At 43.9% G+C, this 15,909-nt stretch overlaps 1 protein-coding gene across 1 annotated transcript; it reads left to right on the top strand.

The window, feature by feature from the left end:
• The first annotated feature begins 2,584 nt into the window (after window positions 1-2,584).
• On the top strand, window positions 2,585-15,464 carry LOC131970315 (extracellular calcium-sensing receptor-like). The gene is made up of 8 exons (XM_059331679.1): window positions 2,585-2,682; window positions 2,893-3,187; window positions 3,282-3,571; window positions 3,830-4,125; window positions 5,017-5,222; window positions 5,354-5,575; window positions 14,213-14,336; window positions 14,430-15,464. The coding sequence occupies exons 1-8, from the start codon at window positions 2,624-2,626 to the stop codon at window positions 15,335-15,337; spliced, it is 2,400 nt and encodes a 799-aa protein (XP_059187662.1). The 5' UTR covers window positions 2,585-2,623; the 3' UTR covers window positions 15,338-15,464.
• The last annotated feature ends 445 nt before the right edge of the window (window positions 15,465-15,909 follow it).

Below are 15,909 nucleotides of genomic sequence, written 5' to 3'. Positions count from 1 at the left end.
AGGAGCCATACTAAGAGCGATTCATAATTCTTATTTAGCAGAGACATGATTATCAGAGTACCTCGCCCGGCAATGGTAAGCCAGGGCCCCCTCATGGAGCCAGACCCAGGAGGAGAGCATGCAGGCAAGCATCTGGTGGCCGGGCCTATGTCAATGCTGGGCTCAGCTTGCAAAAACAACATAGATCCGTCAGCCTGTGGCCCACCACCCGCATGGCAAGACATAAGGGTCAGGTGCATTGTGAGAGACGCCAACTGTCAGCGCGACCAGGTACCCGCCTTTCCCTTCAGTGGCTGGCTCTGGGGACGAGGAATGTCACCTCACTGATGGGGTTACTAGCTAGATATAGTTGGTCTCACCTCCAACCATAGCTTGGGCTCCAGAACCAAACTCCTGGAAAGAGGCTGGACTATCTCCTTTTCCAGAGTTGCCCAGGGTGAGAGGTTGCAGGCGGGTGTGGAGATTGTCACAAGTCCCCGGCTGAACGCCGCTGTGTTAGAGTTCTCCCTTAGGAACGAAAGGGTCGCCTCTATGCAACTGCAAGTCCTGAGGAGAAGGTCTCTCACTGTTGTCTGTGCTTATGTACCGAACAGCAGTACGGCTTACTCGGCCTTCCTCTGGGTGTCGTCCTGGAATTGGTACGACCTGAGGACTCTGTAGTTCTTTTGGGAGACTTCAATGCTCACGTGGGCAACCATGGTGTTACATGTTGGGGGTGATTGGGAAGAATGGCCTTCTTGATCTGAAATCGAGTGATGTATTGTTGTTGGATTTCTGTGCTTTTGGATACGTCTGGCAGTGTGGTCGGAAGGTTGTAGGTGCCTGTCGCGGTGGCAAGATGGTGTCCACCAGTGGTGAGGGAGGCACTCAAGCTGAAGAAGCAGGCCTTTTCGGCTTGGTTGGCCAAGGGGGTCTCTGGAAGCAGCAGATGGGTACCATTCGGTCAGAAGAGCTGCAGCATTCGCTGAAGCAAAAACTTGAGTATGGGAGGAATTCATTGTCATTGTCAGATTGTGGGAAGAGCATTTTGAGGAACTCCTTAATCCAGGCAACACGTCCACTATGGGGGAGGCGGAGTCTAAAGACTCAGGGGAAGACTCATTAATATCACTGGCAGAAGTCGCAGAGGTAGTTAAGAAGCTACCTGGCGGCAAGGCGCCAGGATATATGGGGTACCGGGCTCATTGCTATAAGCAATCTTGTCCCTATATAACCAAAGTGCGAGCTCTGTCCACATACTCGGCACAATGTCTAACACGTTCCCAGTGGGTGTTGGCCTCTGCCAGGGCTGTCCTTTTTCTCCAATTCTGTTCGTGGTATTCATGGACATGATTTCAAGATGCAGCCGGGGGGAGGAAGGGATTTGGGTTGGTGACCTTAGAATTGCATCTCTGCTTAAAGCAGATGATGTGGTTCTTTTGGCTTCATTAGACCAGGACCTCCAGCACTCATTGGGGCAGTTTGCAGCCGGGTGTGAAACAGCTGGAATGAGAGTCAGCACTTCCAAGTCTGAAGCTATGGTTCTCTGTTGGAAAACGGCAGACTGCCCCCTCTGGGTGAGGAGAGAGGTACTCCCTCAAGCGAAGGAAGTATTTTTGGGTCTTGTTCACAAGTGAGGGTTGAACGGAGTGTGAGATGGGCAGGTGGTTTGGTGCATGGTCAGCAGTGGAAAAGGTCCAGAACATGTGGAGGGATTATCTCTGCCTGGGAACGCCTCTGGGTCTCCCAGGAGGAGCTAGTAGTTGTGGTCTGGGAGAGAGACTTCTGGAATGCCTTGCTTAGCCTGCAGTCCCCGCGACCCAGCCATGGAAATGTGTAAAGATGGACATTCAACACAGTCTTCACCTTGAAATATTTACAAAATATTTTACATAAAAGGTTTAATATAAAATGTTCACAAAAAATGTTTTGTGATTTTTACTGCCATTTTGCAATTTTTTTTTTTATATGTTATGAACTTATATAACAAATATTTTATGATGAGCTGAATGAGTAAATAAATGAGTTCAAAAGATAAAAAAAAAGCTTGGTTCTGTGTTATGTCTTGACCCTGTCAGAAAATCATTGCTTTTTCAATAATATTTTTGTATTTACATTATGTAAAATGGGATTAGACCACACAAACAAGATATTAATATTGCATTTGTTAGACTTAACTGCAATATGAGCGAAGAAGAAACCAAAAATGGTGTAATGGTCGGATAACATTCGGAGACCAGTTTGTTTACAATGATAATTTTGAAAGGGGAGAAAAGACACTTGCGCACTGAGTTCTGGTAATATGGTGCAGCCCATAGAAAGAATTCTCTTTGGTTTACTGTAAGCTGACGTACAGTAGAAGGAGGGATGGTTTGTCTAAAAAATCTATATACACCAGTGATAACACACATGCAGTATTCCCACAGACAGTTGAGGGATGGAGATCACTGCTCTCTCTATTAGCCTGATCCTGTCTCTGGGTCTGTGTGAGCTGAACTCAGCTCTTGCTTTGAATGTCTCTGGTGCTGGGGTCAGCTCTGAGGCTGCATCTTTGAAATGTAAGCTCCAGGGTACCACTCGTCTACCTGCTTTCTCAGTGGATGGTGACTACATTATTGGTGGTGCTTTCTCTATACATTACAGCATGCACACAGTGGAGAATAACTACACCTACATGCCTGAGCCACTAAGGTGCAAAGGGAGGTTAGTAAGAGGGAGAAATGTGTGATGACAGGATTTTAGACTGTATAAGGATGGAAATGTTCTTAATTTTAATGATGTTCTGACAATTTGATTCACAGATGCAGTGCACTTATCACTTGTTGACAGTGAATATGAATTGCAGTTCTACTACATATATCTGTGAACATTTTTATACATGCTTATAGAGTTGAAATTAGTTTCTGTGTGCAGCATTATCCCCCGTGAACTGCGATTCTCACGCGCAATGATCTTCGCCATCGAGGAGATTAACAACAGCACGGAACTGCTGCCGGGCATCAGACTTGGTTATCAGATCTACGACTCTTGCGCCTTGGTGCCCGTGGCGGTGCATGTGGCATTACAGCTTTCAAACGGCCTGGACCCGGTGTTTTACACCGGCGACAACTGCTCACAGTCTGGTATGGTGATGGCAGTTGTTGGTGAGTGTGGATCCACGCCATCCATCAGCATGTCGCGTGTCCTCGGGCCTTTTAACATCCCTCAAGTAAATGATTCAATTAATGGCAAACTGTGTGTTTAATATGAACCTGTGCTGATTGTTTTGTCCCGTTCAAGATTTGCAATGTTGTTTTCATTAGGTCAGCCACTTAGCCACTTGTGCATGCCTGTCTGATAAGCAGCAGTATCCAAGTTTCTTCAGAACAATCCCAAGTGACCAGTTCCAGGCTGACGCGCTGGCCAAGCTGGTCAAACACTTTGGCTGGACTTGGATAGGTGCTGTCCGGTCGGATTCAGATTATGGCAATAATGGCATGGCGTCTTTCCTGGCTGCAGCACGCAGAGAGGGGATCTGTGTGGAATACTCTGAAGCTATACATCGTAGCAGCCAACCTGGCAGGATCCAGCGAGTAGCTGACGTTATCCGCAGGTTTCTACATCACTAATTGTACTTACTTCTCTTTGTGCTGACACTGACCTGCACACAAAACTACAATAAATACTGTTAAATATAAGATATTTTGTCATTCCCAGTGACAGTGGAAATATATATATTGTCCCTTTTATTTCTCTCATTTTTACATTGTGAGCCAATGAGACCAAATGCTGTTTGTTTAAAGTGTCTTGATATACGCTTAAAGTACATTTTTAATGTTATTGTATAATATATAATGCAAAATATCTCCAGGTCGACAGCTATGGTTGTTGTGGCATTTACATCAACTGTAGATCTGAGGATTTTGCTAGAGGAGCTTTCTCTTGAGCCTTTTCCACCTCGCCTGTGGATAGGCAGTGAGTCTTGGGTAACAGACCCAGACATGCTGAGGTTCAGCTTCTGTGCTGGAGCTATTGGATTTGGCATTGAGCAATCAGTCATCCCAGGTCTGAGAGACTTCTTGCTGGACCTCTCTCCCTCTAAAGTTGCTGCCTCTCCACTGCTCACTGAGTTCTGGGAGGATGCATTCAACTGCAGGCTGAGGAAAAGTGAGAGAGTTGAATCTTATGTGAGGGTCATTGTATATCAGTTTTGTTGTTTTTCTCTGTCTATCTGAGTGGAGCAGCAGCCTTAAGACCCAATCTCGGATTTAGCATGACATTTGTTTTTATTGAACTGAGTCATGAGGAGGCAATAAGGTCCATCTCTTTGAATCTCTCTTGAAATGATTATCTTTCAGGAAAGGTTTTAGGCATTCTGCTGTCTTGGAGGTTTTGTATAAACTTTGCAACAGTGTTTTATGTCAATACCAAAGCCATGAACACAAGCACACAATATAGAGACAGTCTGCAGGTCATTAAGCTAATTAGAATTGAAAAATTGTAATTACAGCACATATCAGTTACAGCATATATGCTTGTCTGCATTTAATTAATCTATTTCTCTGACAGTGATTTCACATCATTTACCTATTTTATACTTCCACTATAATACTATTTTATATTTATACTGTCTGTTTATATACACAGAAACAGACATGACACCATAGTCAAATTCCTTGTATGTGTACAGATACTTGACCAATGAAATAGACTGAATTAAAATGGAAAAATTGATTGATTTTAGAAAAACACTTCTTGTGTGAGCAAACCTACAAGTCAGCACTCACCCATTCACATATACATTTATACATTGGTGGCTGAGACTAGCAATATTATTATGAAGGTGCTACCAAATAATTTTGGGCTGCAGTATCTTGCTCAAAATTTTCAGCATCTTTGCTTTTAGGGATCGAACTGATGACCTTCCAATCAGTGAATGATGGTTAAAAATAGGGCTGATAGAAATGGATACAGCAATATAGATATGAGTTACTGCAATTACTTGTCATTTTTCGGATTGAAAAAATATCCCTTTCCTCTGTCTCTGTGTGGTTTTAGGTTCAGCCACAAACGAGAGTGTGTGTGATGGAAGTGAAGACATACAGACTCTCCAGACTCCGTACACTGACACATCTCAGCTCCGGATCACTAACATGGTATACAAAGCTGTTTATGCAATAGCACATGCCATTCATAATGCAGTGTGTCAGGAAAGAAAGTCTACAACTCACTGTGACAAATTCAGCAGAATAGAGTCTGAAGAGGTCAGTGAAATAACTATGTGAACACACCAATGTCCTTTTTATAGCTATCATGTACATTTTCTACAATTAAATGTTTGTTTTTTTGTATGGTATTTATATGAATATATCAAGTATTTACTTCATCCCCACAGATTCTCATGCAGTTAAAGAAAGTACATTTTTCTCAAAATGGTTATGATGTGTCATTTGATGCCAACGGGGATCCTGTGGCCACATATGAGCTGGTGAACTGGCAAAAAACTGAGGGTGGCAACATTGAATTGGTGACAGTCGGACACTACGATGTATCACTGCCTGTGGGCCGGGAGTTCCGTATCAACAGGAACCTCACCTGGGTGGAGGGCAGCACACAAGTAAGGAGCCTAAAAGCTCTAGTTTAAAATATACGGTTGTTCATTTTCATTGCGATATGTTTGGAATTGATTAATTGGTAATGTTTTGAGAAGATATACACTTTATCTGTCAATCTTAAGTCACATTTTCACAATCAATTCATGGAAAGAGGTTACAAAAACTTTTTTTCAACTTTATCGGCGACAGTATTTTTAAATTTAATTTTGACAGTCTTGGTATGAAGTGTTTTAGGTCCCTGTTCCTCTTGCCGACACTGGCATTTAAAAGATGAATTTCAAAGTTACAGCATTTAAGCATAACACTCCCCCTTCATTTGATCCAAAAGTGTTCCATTGCTGAATTGCAGTCCAGGTATAGTAATAGAAAAAAAATAATTTTTTAGATAATTGTTGTAGATTTTTGGAAAAATCGAGTTGGTTTAACTTAATGATTGCACGCCCATGATCAGCTAATTTTAAAGAAACGTGATGAGTGGGTGAGAAATTACACTGAGCTTCATTTGTGAGAATCCAAATGGAGCTGAGTGGACTCAAGGCCGTCTTGTAGCACGAACGAGGAGTGTTTCGGTGACTTGAACACAACGTAACCCCTCTCAGATGTAAGGAAGAGTCACACTCAGCCAGGCAAACTTAAGTCTCTCTCTCAAGTTAAGTGCAACATGCAGGAAAAGGATACCAGTGATTTATGTCATTTGCTAGGCTAGGCTTTAGTAGTTGTGTCTTTTACAGTATGAGCCTCAATTGGCTTAGCAACCATAACAATGGGTGGCTCGTTTGGATCATGAATGTTCACACGTGTTGTTCAGGTTTGTGTTAATTGGGTGTTGTGGCGTCTTTGTGGCACGTTATTGACCTTTGTGTTTTGGTAATTTGGCTTGAACGCAGCCTACTGTTTGGGCTTTGGAAATTGTTTGTCTGTCATACATCGTAGTATTCCGAGGTTTTTCGTTTTCCAATCGCTGTTATTCATACATGGCAGAATTTGAGCCAGAGGAGTTTCTTGAAGTTGAAATAATCCATCAACGGTTAGTTAAATTTGAGAAACAGAAACTGTGGAAACTGATTGAGTATTTGGGTTTAGAGGCTTCAGAATTAGTTAAGAAGCCAGAACTCATGTTGATTGTTTTTGTTAATTGCAATCCAGGGTATGACGCAAAAGAGCACCAGTGTCAGTGGAAAGAATATGAACAACAGGAAAAAGAGAAAGTTACTGGGGGATTTCCAACGGGCGCAGTTTTGCGCAGTTTTGCTCCGTCTTCTGCAGCCATTTCGTGCCCGGTGGGAATCAGGCATAAGGGAGCATAAAACGAGGAAGTTTATCTTGGATGAAGCCTCTGCTCCTGCACCAATGGTTACATTCCGTCATAACCTCCGGAATTTATCCCTAGCCCACTTCTCCTCTATTGTCGCTTCTGCCCTACCTCCACTCAGCACATTCTCCTTTCTGAAGGCTAATGATGCCACTGACTCACTCTGCTCTACTCTGAACTCATGTCTGAACAGGCTATGTCCTTTATCTACAAGGCCTGCTCGACCCTACCAATCCCACCCATGGTTGACTGATACCCTTCGATCACAGCGTACCAAGCTCAGAGCTGCTGAAAGAAAATGGCTCAAATCCAAACTTGCCGACGATCTCATAAACTACCAGACACTATTGTCCTCCTTCTCGGAAGCATCACCGATGCAAAGACTGCTTTTTACAACGACAACGTCAACAGTGTCACTGACACCCGGAAACTCTTTTCCACCTTCAAATCACTACTCAACCCTCCGCCTCCTCCCCCTCCTACCTGCCTCACCGCGGACACATTTGCATCCTTCTTTACAGGCAAAGTTGCAGCAATCAGCAGCCAATTCTCTGACCAGCTCACTCCTCACCCGACTCCTAATACTGTGACATGTAGAAGTCCTACTACATGTCTTTCTGTATCTCAGCTGGGCGGCACTGAATCAGTTGCTAGCACCTAATTTTCTGGCTTTACACCCCTCTCTGAGAGTGAGGTATCCAAACTGTTGTCATGTAGCCATCCTACCACATGCTCGTTGGACCCTATACCAACAAACCTTCAGTCCATAAGCCCAACCATCACGCCAGCTATCACACACGTGATTAACTGTCCTCTGGCACTTTCCCCACTGCATTCAAAGCAGCTCGGGTAACACCTCTACTCAAGAAACCCTCTCTCAACCCTGCTGAAGCCGAGAACTATCGTCCTGTCTCACTTCTTCCATTCTTATCCAAAACTATTGAACGGGCGGCCGCTTAGCAACTCTCAGAATTCCTCCTACAGAACAATCTTCTTGATTCAAATCAATCTGGTTTCTAAAGCGGTCACTCAAGTGAAACTGCTCTGTTGTCTGTGACATAAGCCTTAAAAGAAGCAAGAACAGCAGCAAAGTCCTCAGTTCTCATTCTGCTTGACTTGTCAGCTGCGTTTGACACAGTTAACCATTGCATCCTCCTCTCTACTCTCTCTAAAATGGGCATTTCTGGCTTTGCATTGCCTCTCCACAGGGGTTCCCCAGAGCTCAGTGCTGGGACCCCTGCTATTCGCTATCTATACCACCTCTCTGGGTCAGGTTATCCACTCACATGGCTTTTCTTATCACTGCTATGCAGATGACACTCAGCTCTATCTGTCATTTCCTCTTGATGACCCATCGGTCTCTGCACAGGTCTCTGACTGCCTCTCTGACATAGCCACTTGGATGAAGGCACATCACCTCCAGCAGAACCTTTCAAAAACGGAACTGCTGGTCCCCCCTGCTAAACCTACAATACACCACAACATCAACATCAAAACTGACTCCCTGTGTCTTGCCCCGAACAGGGTGGTGAGAAACGTAGGTGTGATGATTGATGACCAACTCACCTTTTCCAGTCATGTTGCCTCAGTTACCCGGTCATGCCGCTTTGCACTTTACAACATCAGAAAAATCAGACCTTACCTAACTAAACATGCCACTCAACTCTTGACACAAGCTGTTGTCATCTCAAAACTTGACTACTGTAACGCCCTCCTGACAGACCTGCCAGCCTGCACACTAAAACCGCTTCAGATGATCCAGAACACGGTGGCGCGCCTGGTCTACAACCAGCCAAAAAGGTCACATGTCACACCGCTGCTCATTGAGCTCGACTGGCTACCTGTTGCAGCCTGCATCAAATTCAGATCTCTAATGCTGGCCTACAAAGTTGTCTCCGGTACTGCTCCTACCTTCCTGAACACCCTGATTCAGACATATGCTACCTCACGACCATTGCGCTCTTCCATTAAATGGCGCCTAGCTCTGCCCCCCGTTGGTCCAAGGCAATCCAGACTCTTTGCATTTCTTGTTCCCCGCTGGTGCAACACACTACCAGTTCCAACCAGAGCAGGGGCGTCCCTCTCTACCTTTAAAAAACTCCTGAAGACCCAACTCTTCAGAGAGCATCTTCTTTCCTAGCACAACACGATAATTATACTCCTTAAAGAATTGTCACTAAGACTTATTGATGCACTAATAGCTCTTATTGCACTATACCTTGATTGTTTGCTTTTATTCTTCCTGTAAGTCGCTTTGGATAAAAGCGTTGACTAAATGTAAATGTAAATGAAGCTGAGCTTACTTTCGATGATAGGCGTCAGGAACAACAAGAAACTTTTGATATCCATAAGTGTCAAGGTTTGACCCAGAAAAGGTTGAGCTATTTTTTGAGATGTTTGAGAAAATCGCAACACAGTGAGGTTGGCCTACAGAGGAATGGGTCATTCTGATTCAAGGTTCTCTAACAGGCAAATCTCAGGAAGGTTATGTTGCTCTATACCTCACTGAGATTGCGAATTATTACACAGTGCGACAGGCAGTTCTGTGTAAGTTGATGGTACAAGAACAGTTTAAGCAGAGTCTGCCAAAGGTCAGGATTCATGGTGTGACCCAGTGGTCAGATAACAAAGAGTTTGAAAAACGTCCTGGTGATCGAAATGGCAGTGGGCCAAAATCATGGGTGACAAACTAAGCATTCTTCTTTCCCAGTAGACATCATGACAGACACCAAAACAGGTGCAACATGACCAGGGAACTAACTTTGTGTCCGGGGTTTTCAGGGATGTCATGTGTGAGCTTGGCATCTCTTAAGTGTTTTCCAGGTTTCTTCAGCGTATCATCCCAAGTCCCAGGGAGTACTTGAGCAGGCTCGTTAAAAACATTAAAAACCATGATACAAACTTATTGTGTTCAGTTTTCTGGGGACTGTGATCTTGCTTTGCCATGAGAGATTCTGTGAGTGAGCCCCCTTAAGTTGTTGAAGGAACAGCTGTTTCAACCTGGGCCAGTACCACCAAGTACGACCATGTTGCAGTATGTTTCTGAGTTCAAAGATCGCTTGTGGTCTGCATGTCAGGTGGCCAGGGAGAATCTCCACCAAGCCCAGAACCAAATGAAAGGTCAGTTTGATCAGAGAGCTGTTGACCGCCATTTTTCAGTTGGGGACCAGGTACTTGCTTTAATGCCACAGCATGCATCTGGTCTGTGTGTCATTTTGTGGTACCAAAACACTGTTTCAAAGAATGTAAGAGACATAACTATGTGATCAGCACTTCTGATTATAGACAAAAGACCAGATTATGTCACGTTAATTTGTTGAAGCAGTATCAAGCCTGATTTCCACCAGGCGCGTTACAGCCGCGGTCGTCGTTGCAAATCGCTGCCACTCTAATCAATGAGCGGGCGCACTGCGGAACATTACAGCAACGTCTCAGCCGCGGCTCTCCGCGAGCATTAGGTCGGACTTCTATTTTCTCCGCAAGCTGCTGCTAAACTGCGTAAATTTCAACAGAGCAGATCGCACCAGACAGGAAGTCCGACTCAGAATCAACGTAATACACTTCCGCCCCCTTTCAAAATAAAACACAATAGGCAGTTCTTGCAGCCTAAAACTACTTTACATCAACATTATGTTATGACTGAGGCACCAGATCGGCAATCAATCAATAAAAGGATCTCAGAGGATCGGCGACACGGACGACAAGAGACAGATTGTTGAAGTGGAACATCATACAATCATGTATGACATAACATATTGTTTTTTATAAGGAAAGATGGTCAGATTAACAGATCTTCCATGTCAGAGAAAATAAAGTAAGCTGTTGGTTGTTGTCGTTGTTTACTTTATTCACACAGATTATCACGGGATCTCGTGGTCTCCCGTATGTTCAGGATTATCGCATGTTCTTGTTATCTTGCGTGTATACGGCTGGCTCGCAATGCTGCCATTCCGCGGCCGTAACGCACCTGGTGTGAACTGACACCGGGCAGAAGACGCAGCAAAACCGAGGTGGAGCCGCTCCGCGGCTGTAACGCGCCTGGTGGAAATCCCCAGTCAGGGTCGTTCAAGTGGGCTGTCTGTTGCTTGTACTGCTATGGGGCAGATATTAGGAGAAGATGGTGCAGAAGCTGTTGGGAGGAACTCTGAAGCTTTAACATTGCTGGATGATCAGTTTGCACATTTAACATTAGAGTGGCCGTCTGAGTTCAAAGCTTTGATTGCTGAGTTCTCTCCCCTTTTCCAGGATGTCCCTGGTCGCACAACTTTAGCTGTCCTGGATGTGGATATAGGCTGTTAGACTCCAATTAATTAACACCCATATAGGCTACCCCACTCTAAGCTGACAGGTGCCCTTGACCCCACGGGCCAGGGAGATTTCAGCCTTTTTGACACCTGATGGTCTGTATGTTTGTAATGTGCTTCATTTTGGTATGAAGAACGTAATTGTAACTTTTCAGCTGTTTATGAATACCATCACTAATGGGTTAAGCTCAGTAGTTACCTGTATTGATGATGAGGTTGTGTATAGCAGCTCATGGGAGGAACACCTATGCTCTCCGCGGCAACTCTTTTGGAGGTTACAAAGGGCAGGTCTTGTTATGTATTTGCCAAAATGTGAGTTTGTGAAAGGGAAAGTAACCTACCTTGGACATCATGTGGGGCAGGGAAAGGTGATGCCTCGGCATACGACAGAAGAAGCCATCCTTGATCTTTCCCCACCAAAGAACAGGTGGAAAGCCATGAAAGTGTTGGGCATGTGTGGTTTTTACAGGCGATTTTGTTCCTAACTTTGCTGCCGTAACTGAGCCATTAACTAATGTCCTTAAGAAAGACATGAAGTTTGTATGGAAAGACGCCTGTGTTTTTAGGAGTGTGTTGGCTGTCCTAGCGTGTGCACCCAATTTTGAGGCACCGTTCAAACTTGCCGTGGATGCCTGTGACATTGACATTGGGGCATTTTGCTTTTGCAAACAGGTGCACCCGGACGAGACAGACCAGTCGCTTATTATTCAAAAAACCTAAATAAACATCAGAAGGATTAATCGACAATTGAGAAGGAAGCTTTGGGTCTGGGTTTGGCTGCCAAGCACTTTAAGGTGCATCTGTCTCATTCAGGCCGAGAAGTGGTGGTGTACACAGACCACTGTCGTTCTTTGCCAAGTTCAAAACCTCAAACCAGAGAGTGTTTCACTGGGCACTTTTATTGCAGACGGGAAAGGATAACATCTTGGCAGATGCACTGTCACGCATGCCAGTAGGGGAGCCTACCTAAGTATCCATCTATGTTAGTTTCATGTTTACTTTGGCACACCCTTGTAGTGTTTCTTTCCCAAGGGGAAAATAAGGAATGGTAGTGCTGCTATTGGTGCAGTAGTTATAAATTGGGTAGAGAAGTCTACATGTAAATAAGATTACTGTATTTTCCGCACTATAGGGCGCATCGGATTATAAGGCGCACCTTCAATGAATGGCCTATTTTAAAACTTTTCATATATAGGGCGCACCGCATTATAAGGCGCATAGAATAGAAGCTACTGTAGTGGCTGGGGTTGGGTTATGCATCCACTAGATGTAGCTGCGCTAAAGGGAATGTCAACAAAACAGTCAGATTAGTCAGTCAGTCAAACTTTATTAATAGAATACAAACCAGCGTTCTGACAACTCCGTTCACTCCCAAAACAAGTTAGTGCATTCACAATACGGTACCGTACGTACCAGTAGCTCTTATTTGCGCCACCCTCGTTGACAACAATGTATTTCCAACTCCATTTGTCGCAGTTCAAAGTCAGATGAACAGTGCTTGAGCGCTCAGTTTTCTGTCCCCTGAATGTCGCAACTCTTCTACAAGATGGAGCAAAGGCCGCACCTCCTTGTTCTTTTGCGGCAGGATCCATAAACACGCCTCTGGCACACATGAACAGCTGTTTCGTTTTTTCCCCCGAGGTAACGTCAGTGACGTAGTATTTTCGCAACACAGTTTATCTTTTATCAACAGCAAGGTATAACAGGTAGTGCAACTTTTTATCACGTATTTAGTGCATTCACAAATGTGGAGGGGAACTTTTCCCTGATTCAGTAAACACGTAAAACAAACAGTCTGATACCGCTACGGTAAATCAAACGTGAGTGCAATCACAATATAGTAACTCTCGAAATAGTGCAAAACAAAAACAATATAACAATAACTCAACGTTGTTCAAACGTTAATGTCCATGTTCACAATATCTCGCAGCCTTGTTCAGTTGTAAACACGTAAAACTCACTTTTTCAGTTCATTCCCCATCCAAGAATCCCTCGAATTCTTCTTCTTCAGTGTCCGAATTGAACAGTCAGGTGAGTACGGCATCCAACGTGCCCGGCTCCGTCTCGTCAAAGTCGTCATTACCCGAGTCAGTGTCGCTGCTGTTGTCTGACAGTTCAGTGACAATTCCTGCCTTCGTGAAAGCTCGGACCACAGTTGAGACTGATATATCAGCCCAGGCATCCACGATCCATTGGCAGATAGTGGCGTATGTCGCCCGATGCTGTCTCCCCGTCTTGGTGAACGTGTGTTCGCCTTCCGTCATCCACTGCTCCCACGCAGTTCGCAGTCTAGCATTGAACGCCCTGTTGACACAGGTGGTGTGGGACTGGAATTCCCCTTTACCGTTTTTACTGCTGTTACTTCGGCCACGCCCCCTGACTACAGTAGCCCTAATTAACCAATATTGATCCATATATAAGGCGCATCGGATTATAAGCCGCACTGGCGGTTTTTGAGAAAATTAAAGGCTTTAAGGTGCGCCTTATAGTGCGGAAAATACGGTATGTGTAAATTGTGGTTTGGGGATTTTAACGAAAACTTTAAGAAAAAAAAACATACAAAAATAGAGCTGGTGTCACCGTATTTCTTTATATTTTTTCTTCCTATGGGGGGTGTGGTGTTACGGTTCAGTCAATGTCTGCTAGGAAGTAGGTGTGGTTTTAGCTTGATTGACAGTGTCAGACTTACTTATGGACATAGAAGGGGTGTGGTGTTTGACTCAATCAAGCCCAGCAAGATGCAGCAACACACTGGGAAAAAGACACTGAAAGAGAACACTGGAGGAAGAGACTGAGGAAGACAGAAGATTGAAAATGTTATTGTTTTCTGAAACTTTGTAAATACACCTTCTTAACTATATGTAAGAGAGGGCTGGAAGTCTTGAACGCAGCATAACTGGCTCAGACGTAGGGAAAACCCTCAAGTTAACTGCAACACAATCTGACACAAATACTGAAATTTTAACCTCAGGTCTTTGTAGCACATCTGAATATGTTATACTTTGTTTGTATCTTTGTGCCAGGTCCCTGTGTCAGTGTGCTCTGACAGCTGTCCTCCAGGAACTCGTAAAGTGCTGCAGAAAGGAAAACCCATCTGCTGTTATGATTGTTTACCATGTCCTGAAGGAGAGATTAGCAATGCTACAGGTATTTGTTTTTTCTCCGAATGCATATTGACTGTACGACGTATAGAGTAATGTACAATATGTCTCCTAAAAGGCCGCTTTGCTTTACATTCAGATTCCCCTGATTGTTTCCCATGCCTGAAGGAGTTCTGGCCTAATGCAGAGAGGGACACGTGTCTCCCCAAGCCTGTAGAGTTTCTTTCCTTCAACGAGGTCCTAGGAATCATCCTGGCTGCATTCTCAGTTGGTGGTGCCTGTCTTGCCATTATAACAGCAGCTGTGTTCTATCGTCACAGGACATCCCCGATTGTCAGGGCCAACAACTCTGAGCTGAGCTTCCTGCTGCTCTTCTCTCTGACTCTGTGTTTCTTATGTTCATTAACTTTCATTGGAGCGCCCTCTGAGTGGTCCTGCATGCTGCGCCACACAGCATTTGGGATCACCTTTGTCCTCTGTATGTCTTGTGTTCTTGGAAAAACAATAGTGGTGTTAATGGCCTTCAGAGCTACACTCCCAGGAAGCAATGTGATGAAATGGTTTGGCCCTCCACAGCAAAGAATGACTGTAGTGTCTTTCACGTTCATTCAAGTTATAATATGTACTATTTGGTTGGTTCTTAATCCTCCGTTTCCAGTGAAAAACCTCACAACATACAAGGAGAGAATCATCCTGGAGTGTGCATTAGGCTCAGCTGTTGGGTTCTGGGCTGTGCTCGGGTACATCGGCCTGCTGGCTGTCTTTTGCTTTGTGTTAGCTGTCCTGGCTCGGAAACTACCTGATAATTTTAATGAAGCCAAGCTGATCACCTTCAGCATGCTGATATTTTGTGCAGTCTGGATCACCTTTATCCCTGCATATGTCAGCTCTCCTGGGAAATTCACTGTGGCTGTGGAGATATTTGCTATTCTGGCCTCCAGTTTTGGACTAATATTGTGTATATTTGCTCCAAAGTGTTTCATCATATTGTTTGAGCCAGAGAAGAATACCAAGAAGCATTTAATGAACAAAAATCAATCCGGATGAATATGACGTGTGTAAAAAGTTAAAAGAAACATTGGCCAGCATTGATGAGGATTTCCAAACAGTTATGATGGTCATTGTAGTTGCTTGAAGCGATACATTCCTCAGTGTGTGCTACATTTACAGAAAAGCTGAGTTACTGTGCTGCAGAATATGTGTTGCTCTTGTCATTACTGTCTCTGTGAGCAGGAGAACTCAGCTTACTCAGCAAATTGGCCAGCAACATAAAATGTGACAAACATTCCCGTAGCATACAGTATAAGAGTTATAATGTGTACATTCAACACAGCCTTCACCTTTAAATATTGACAAAATATTTATCATCAAAAATGTTTAGTGACTTTAATGCCATTTTTTTATGTTATTTTATGTTATGTAATTATTTAACAAATATTATTTCATAATGAGCTAAAAGAGTCAATAAATAAGGTCAAAATACAGAAAAAAGGCTTCTGTATTCACACTAAGAAGGGATTGAACCACACAAACAAGCAACTAAAGGTGTATTTGTAGACTTAACTGCAATATGAGCTAAAAAGAAACACAAAAGGGTATAACGGTTGGATAAAGTTTGG

The sequence above is a fragment of the Centropristis striata genome, chromosome 4 (genome assembly GCF_030273125.1).
Source record: "Centropristis striata isolate RG_2023a ecotype Rhode Island chromosome 4, C.striata_1.0, whole genome shotgun sequence".
NCBI lineage: Eukaryota > Metazoa > Chordata > Actinopteri > Perciformes > Serranidae > Centropristis > Centropristis striata.
Note: the sequence above shows the minus strand (reverse complement) of the source record. Positions and strands in the feature narration are given on the sequence as shown.

Excerpts from the sequence above, each read along its gene's own strand:
- LOC131970315 (XM_059331679.1), top strand. The coding sequence starts at position 2,624 with ATGCACACAGTGGAGAATAACTACACCTACATGCCTGAGCCACTAAGG. Across the intron at positions 3,188-3,281 it reads GGCCTTTTAACATCCCTCAA|GTCAGCCACTTAGCCACTTG; the intron begins GTAAATGATTCA and ends TGTTTTCATTAG. Across the intron at positions 4,126-5,016 it reads CAACTGCAGGCTGAGGAAAA|GTTCAGCCACAAACGAGAGT; the intron begins GTGAGAGAGTTG and ends GTGTGGTTTTAG.